General features: G+C 37.9%; 1 protein-coding gene across 1 annotated transcript; it reads right to left on the bottom strand.

Annotated features, from left to right (window-relative positions):
• Positions 1–314: 314 nt before the first annotated feature.
• LOC114726226 (receptor-like protein 4) lies at positions 315–8,048 on the bottom strand. The gene is made up of 9 exons (XM_028912808.1): positions 7,685–8,048; positions 6,543–7,589; positions 6,078–6,228; positions 5,433–5,504; positions 4,546–4,614; positions 4,110–4,178; positions 3,130–3,207; positions 2,421–2,626; positions 315–1,177 (listed from the first exon to the last, which is right to left on the bottom strand). The coding sequence occupies exons 1-9, from the start codon at positions 7,767–7,769 to the stop codon at positions 1,071–1,073; spliced, it is 1,884 nt and encodes a 627-aa protein (XP_028768641.1). The 5' UTR covers positions 7,770–8,048; the 3' UTR covers positions 315–1,070.
• Between the last annotated feature and the right edge of the window lie 202 nt (positions 8,049–8,250).

An 8,250-nucleotide genomic window follows, 5' to 3' on the forward strand; every position in this document is an offset into this window, starting at 1 on the left:
TTCGAATCATATTTACTTTATGCCAAGCATGGTATTACAAATATCCCTATTTTATCATAAACATACCAAACGAGATTTAGAAATGATATCGTTTCATGGCATAATTTCGTTAGACTTGAGTCAATATTAAAATAATAGTGTATGGCGTTAATAATCCAAGCAGTCAAGAGTGTTATCATGTTTTCATATTGGGTATCAAAATTCTTGAATGATGAACTGAACAATTTTAAGGAAAGAGAGTCATGATTAGATTCATAGTTATGCAATCACAACCTGAGAGTAGTCAGCAGGTAATAAATACATAGTAGAATAAAGATGAGCAAATCAAGAGATTATGAGAAGATATACATATAATAAGGTTGTTGTGCCCCTTCTAGACCATCAAAAGGAATCACACAGAAGGATCTTCACCAGACCACTTTGATCAATCATGCATGCCAAATTTTCCAAGTCCACCAACATGGGGTCATCATTTCTGAATTTACTCTGCCACACATTAATCTCACTAAATCTGACTGAGGAAGGTTCCAAGTCAACAAAAGTATTACCAGGAGTTGTGCAATTATCTTTTTCAGTAAATGGAAGAGCCAAAAGGTCCAAAAGGAAAATATAGAATTTTCTACTATATACCTATGAAAGATCATCCTAAATTTCATTGTACAACTATGCTCCTCTACATAAATCAATATACTCTGTAAAGAGTCAACAGATCAGATGTATTCCCAGAAATTTTGAACGCTAATTTGTGGACCAAATTACATACTTTTAAGAGTCCCCCCATCAAGTATTCATCAAAAGGTGCTAAAGGCTTTTGAACTAACAAGACTTCACCACCCCTTTCGGTATTATCTGTCACAGAGCTTGGCAATGAGTGGTGGCTTCAAGAATCCTTGACGAGATGAAAATGTTGAGGGAGAAAAACCAACACCATAAGGCAACTTTTTTACAGAGGCAGTGTTGGCACATCAGAGCTGGGTATTATTGTTGTAACATTGAATTCTTTTCAGTAATATGTGTTGGTGTATGATCTGGACAAAAACTAAAATCAATCTTTCACTGCCAGCAAAACTTTATTGTTGTGGAGTAAATGGATGTAATCCCTTGGCATGTTGACTCTCCATCTCAAGGACCATCAAGGATTTCTGCCGCTGATATCGGTTTCTCTTGGCAGCTAAAGCTGCAAAAATGAAGCCATAACCAAACAACATACTCAGCGTTAGAAGAGAATATAAGGTTTAAACGACCCAATATTCCTTTAAAATAAAGACCTCTAAGCAGCTTCAATTGTGATATATCATCACATAAATTCCATTGGAAGTGAAATTGAGACTGAATCCAACAATGATATCAAAAGCCACGCCAAGAAAATTAATGGTAAACTACTGCGTCGTCTGACAATTTACCAAGTCTGGGAGACAAAAATTGAGTCATTTGCAGAACCAGAAAGAAATTTTAAAACCAGTAATGCACCACAGCACTCAGTGCTGCCCGGAAAAGATAAGCATCATTGCAGAATTTCAACAATATTGAAGTGAACTAATCAAATTGACATTATATGCTTTACTTCGCTAACAGAAAATAAATACCAATCACATGTTTCCTATTAATCACGTAAGGTATCATCAGCCGAGTGTCTATGAGCTCAGTAAAAGATGAAATAATACAGAACAGAAAAAATGAAAAATGAAATGATAGGACCTACTATGTCCATACTGACACAGCTCAAGGAGTCTCTGATGGCTTGTCAGAGATTCAGAAAGCACCATTAGGTTGGCAACGTGCAATATTAGATTAATATAATTTTTAGTCCTTGAAATTTGATTTCGTTTTGGTTTTTGTGTCTCAAATTTGAAACAAGTGGTTTTGGTCCCTGAAGTAGATGAGCTACAATATTTAGTATCTGTGTGCAATATTAGGGTTATCACTTTTAATAATATCCCAAACAAAGGGAAAGTCATACTCCTCCGGTCTAAGGAGGGAGTAATACATATTCATGAATAGATGAGCTATAACTAAAAGTATCTGTGTGCACGTGTGTGAGAGAGAATGCATGCATGTGAACAGTTATTCTACCACCTTCAACATATATTGGACATGGTATAACCGAGACTAGAGAGAATGAATTGGACATACATGGGACATACAGGCATATGGTGAAGATGGAATAACACCAGATGATGCACAGCACCAGTAAATATTTAAAAGAAACAATGATTGACAAATACAGAAGCTCATTGTGCGTGTATGCACAGTGCAATCTAAGCAGTAACATAAAAGAGCAGCTACTAAACTAGTATAAGCCACTAAAAAAAAACATACTGCAGTGAGCCCCAAGAAACTAAAACATGATACGCAGTAGGAGGACTAGAGAAAATAACCATCGCTTTCCAGAAGCTAAAGCTCATTGCCATCATACTTACACATCAATTCATGAGGTAGACCAAAGTCATAATCATTTCTTCTCTTCCTGATGTAGATATATACCAGCAGCACTATCAGACAGAAAAAAAGAAGACATGACAATCCTATGGCAATTTTGCCCCGAGAAGATAGTCTGCCATTCTCCCAAAATATTGGACATGATGGCAAAGAAGGCACGCCGCACAAACCTTTGTTGCCATAGAGACTGAATGCAAGCAAATCAAATAAAAGTAGAAAATATATTATTTCTGAGCGGCTTATAATAATAATAGGTTAAATGAACTTCCATAAATGAATAGTTGCCAACAACAGAATATATATTATTCCTGAGCGGTTTATAATGTAAGAGGTTAATGAACTTCCATAAATGAATAGTTGCCAACGATACTCTGATGATTTGTGAATTCTAATCCTATTACATCACCAGCAAGCAAATGGCAACTAATGTTGATCAGGTGGACACCAATTACATCCATCCAAGAAATCTTACAGAATTTGAATCGATTATAATCTGGTTTACACCAGTTTATCAACGTGTTTCTTAGTAAAAGATAAAATATTGCAGAGACAGCATTGCTGGGGATGGGGACAATGGAATCAGCTTATTAAAGAAGGTGGATTATGATGTGGGATTAGTTTTTCATGTATCATCAAATTCAATCAGTCTGCAAAAGCTGATAGATTACAGCTAGCGGATAAAAGACATACTCAATAGCCCCACCATGCACACCAACTGAATAGAGTAGCTCTGGCACCCGTCCTTTCAATAAGTTATCATTTAATAGCCTGGCAAGATAAAATGGGGTGGTAAACAAAATTGATCCGGAGAAGATAAAGAATCCCACATACATAAGACCTGACTACAGTGCATGTTAAGCAATATATACAACTGCAATGGTTAAAGCACAACTCGTATTATGCAGTAACTATTGTGAAAGTAATATGATAAATGAACTGAGCACACTATGAATGTCACGAAATGAGTAGAAGCCAGTTGCAATGAACCATATGTATAGAAATACTGACACTGATATAAGGACAACTTCAAATGGAATGTTTTTTGCCAAAGCAAAATTTGACAGGAAATCTAGAAAAGAGAGAGCGAGATATTAGTAACCCAATGAGATAAGAGCGCTAGATACGGGAAATGGTATGGACAGTAACAATTTGGGATACCATTAAATAATTTGCCAAGGTATTAATATATTTTGAGGAAACCTATCTTTTATTTTATTTAATTTCTGTTATAACTTGCAAGTTTCTTGCTTTAATTATGTCATATACTATTTTGTTGCTCCAAGTGGGATGTTTCCATCTCATGAAGGAAACTTTGGCCTGCATATACCCCTCATGCATTTTGTTTAGAAGAGACTTGTTTTTTATGAATGAAATATACTAAGGCTTTGTTCAGATAGCGAAACTCTGTCCCTCCTTCGTTAGTTTCTCTTCCCCCACCATTCTGTTCATATCTCTCTTCCTCCTCCATTTCTGTCACCCTCTCCCCCTCCTCCCTCTCTGTTTTCTACCTTCTCTCTATGTCCCCTTTGTTATCAGCTGTGGAAGTGTGCGCGAGTGTGTGTTGCATCAGTAAGACAAACAAAAACTACATTCCATTTAAAAATCTGTGCTAATCATGACCTAGACTTCATTAAAGTGTTAAACATAATATGGAAGCATCAAATACTTACACAAGCTGCAAACTTGATGATGCTAAGCTATCTGGTATGGAGCCTGTTAACTGATTGTTGGATAAATCCCTACAGCATAATTAAGAAATAAGACCTGATCAAACAGTAAATAAACTACAAGACTTCATAAATTTCCGTACAGATCAAATGATTATGTTGGACAAATCCCTAGAAATGCATTGATGTTGACAAAAAATTAGGCAAGCAAACATACAGACTCTAAATATATTATTCGAAGTTAGTATGATAGCAGATTCCTTGTGAGTAAATAAAAAAATATGACCTTTTATGAGGTGAAAAAACTTCAAATCTGATCGCTAAATAATCAAAGGAAGAAAGTACTCCACTCATGCGTAAGATTTATCAATAACAACCAAAAAAAAAAAAGGAACTGCTAGAACAACCATATCAGACAGAAAAGACATCAGAAACTTACAGATTTGTCAGGGATTTTTGACCAAGCCCAGAAGGAATTTCACCCTCCAAAGAATTAGAACTCAGGTTCCTGTAATTTTAAGGCAAACAAAGTTACTGAACAATTGAGACCAAAATGACAATGACTTAGGTTAGAAAATTGAATGCTGCATATGTGTATTTATATACAAATGACGACCTGTGACAGGAGATTTGGAACTAAAAGTTCAGCCAACACGCATATTGAAAGAAAGTGTTATACTATGAATCATTATCATGTTGAGGCTCATACAAGATTTGGGATGGAATTCTAATGAAAATGTTAAGGACTAAACCAGTTTAAACCAAGATTAAGCATATATTCATCACTCCATCCACTGGGCATCTTGTTAACTGTTCATTAGGAATAATGAACAAGAGGTGATACAGTGAGTTGGGATTATGCCAATATTGTTCAATAGACTAGAGTGTACATACTGTAGGTGCCAAAATTGAAGATAAAATTTGATTGAAATTGACAAAGATGATTATTTTCAAAGTGAAGAATGATTTTGTTCAAAAAACAATTAATATGGATAACTGCATTCTGTGGCTACTGTTAAAAATTATGAATCATGAATGTTTAGATAGAAGCTGTATGCAGTCAGACACTGTTATTAGAAACGGCATGACAAAGCCCTTCAAATTTTGATGCGTCAGTGTTCATGTCAGTGTAGTGTCCTGTTTCCACGACAACGCCTATGTTTCCTAGGCTACATTTAAACCATAAAGCATAATATGGGGGAAGAAAGTATCATATCTAAGCATATTTTTCTATTTCAAATCAGTATAGTGTTAAGCCCAACATATATAATGAATTTGATGACGAATATGTCTGATATGCACAAAATGTTGGCCGCTGATACTTACAGGCTTACCAAGTTGGACAAAAGACCAATCTGCTCACTTATGTACCCTTTTAAGCCTTGACTGCCTAGATCACTGAAATTAAAAAAATTGAAACATAGATTTTGATCAAAGCTGTAGAAAAGGGAAAGGAATTTAACGTAAAGAAGGAAAGGCAATAACTTCCTCCATTCTTCTCTTTTGGGTTAAAAAAAAAAAAACAAATGCATGATTCGGTAATTCGAATATTCATAGGAGGAGTAGGATTTCAACCCATGATTCACTACTTACCACGTTTGTTCTTTCAAGATATGAATGCTAATAGGTCCAGTGGTCACAGGCAGAAAAGTGATTATTTGCCTGGTCTTCTTTTATAAACTACTTGGATGCTTATGAGGAAAATATTGTAATCGAAGAGAACTTTATTGGGGAAATTATATGGCAATTAGATACCAGGCATACTTAGAAACACTAATGAGCCGTCATCTATGTATATTCTCATGGAATCAACTTAGTAGTTATCAAGCAAATAAAGTATGGTGATTCATTTATTATAAGACTTTATTGTAGGAATCATTTTACCTATTCATGCGTAACATCAAATTTGATCTCATAAAGCCGGTCAAAAGTCTGGATAAACGACTTAACATAAGTGGATGAAATGCTTACATTTGACTAATCACAAGAGCAGTTTTATTCTTGTTCATACGGCATGTTACTCCCTCCCAAGCATCCCAATTAGTTGGAGCACAGGGGTCGCCATTCCAGCCCATTCTATCAGGAATGCGAAGTGACTCTTTCAATGCTTTCATGGCAAATACTACAAAACGAGTCCCAAGTCAATAATAAACCAGATGCCATAGATCTTTAGGCTTGGTTTTCAGCCATCTAAATCACAACCATGTCCCTCCTTTCGCGGTGTCGGCATCAACAGTAAATATTATTATTACTAAAAAAGGTAAACTACATAGCAAGTTTCTTCCTAACCTTTTTTTTTTATTTTTTTTATTTTTTATCAATGTAGTAATCACTACAAACAATTTTTCAGATTCCGAAAGAAGAAAAAGTAGAAATCAGTTTCCTTTCTGAGAATACGTTTCTAAATTTATAGGGACTTCAATTCCCATAACGCACCTTGTTCAGGGACGGTGGCAGGATCGTTAGGTACGAGGGCATAATTTTCAAGCCCGCTAATGAGCGGAGCACCTTTAGCCGCTACAAGCTTCACACTCAAGACACTGCTGCTTAGATTCTTCACTGTGTAATGCCAACTATATGCAGCAAAACTTCCCACCTGCTTGTATATGTCAATCCTAGTCACATTCTTGTCATTGATGACCACATCAAAAACCCGCTCCCCTGCCTTCTTCACGCTCGAATCAATTTCCGCAAAATGCAACCACACCAGGTAATCCAATTTCGCGTCCACATTCAATTTGTACTCCAATGCGCCATCTCCAGCCACCGTGACCGCCGACTGGTACAATTTCATAGGAAAGTAATTGGGCTTTACATCAGTCACCCTTATAGTATTCTTCGTCGATATTGTACTGATATATTCCGAATTTGATCGGAATTGTTTATCGGATTGCCATGACCGACCGAACAGGTCCGTGTCGTCGCTGAATCCAGGGCCCCATGAATCGCTACCGCAAGATAACCTGCCATAATTGACGAGAACGAGGTCATTTCCAGCAGTGGCCGAATCATAGGACGACGAATCGACCTCAACCAGCTCAAGGGAGGAGATGACCGGAGGATCAGTTGCTAAGCTGTAAAAGCAGACGTCAGCTTCGCCGTCCTCGACGTATGCAAAGAGATCGGAGTAGGCGCCATCACGAGCTAACGATTCCTGCCACGGCGAGCGCCAGCTGAAGACGACGGTGCCCTCAACAGAGATGTCGAAGGACGGGGGATGAGACTTGCCGTCGTAATTGTCATAAACGATAAATGTGCGGAAGAAGTAGCGGCCATTGGGCAGAGAGGGGACTACATAGCAATTCTTCTTGCCGTAGGAGACGGGAAAGAAGCGAAGAGTCTTCTCGTAGGAGAAGTGAAATCGAAGTGGCTCGGAGACTATGGAGGTGGCGCCTCCGGTGTAGAATCGGTCGGAGAGCCAGGTGGCGTTAAATGGGTCAGTGGTATTAGTGGGACTACCACAGTCGATGCGGTAAGCCAAACCTGTAAGTGACAGTAGATAGATTGGAGCACCATCAGAACTACAGGAGCAAACCAACTGGATAAGAGAAAGAGACAGAGAAGAGCTGAGAACTTACCATAAGGGTAGGGTTGATGAGGAGCAGAGGAGGCGGTGGAGGAGAAGAAGAAGATGAAGAAGATGACGGAGAGGGAAACAGACATTGTCGTAGTTGGAGTGACAGTGAGGACCAACAGGGAAAGAGAAAGAAACGCGTAATGAAGAGAGAGAAATGTAGATGAATCGTATACTGTGGAGCAGTAATGAGAGAGAAAAAGAGGCGAGATTAGCGGGAGGAGATTGAAGAGGAAGAAGGTAAATGCCAAATAATAGCGGCAATGAATATTGGTGGCTCCTTTGTCCTTTCAGCCTCGAAGTTGGAACATTCACATATGATCTGGCTTTGTGTCTTTCACGGACTTCATTTTCCTACTTTCTCGCTTCTGGCCACGCCCCCAGCAACATGCCAGGAAAATCCGCCACCTCCATCGGCTTGGATTGGATTTACAAGTTTGCTTCTCACACAATCATTAAAATTAACAATATAAGGATCTTATACTTTTGCTCATGGGACCTGCGGAATATAGTCAATTAACACTCAAAGCATGCGACTTGAAAGAAAAATGATGATCCAATCAGCTAATA

This window comes from Neltuma alba, unplaced genomic scaffold (assembly GCF_004799145.2).
Source record: "Neltuma alba isolate B1F8T4 unplaced genomic scaffold, ASM479914v2 tig00012348_pilon, whole genome shotgun sequence".
NCBI lineage: Eukaryota > Viridiplantae > Streptophyta > Magnoliopsida > Fabales > Fabaceae > Neltuma > Neltuma alba.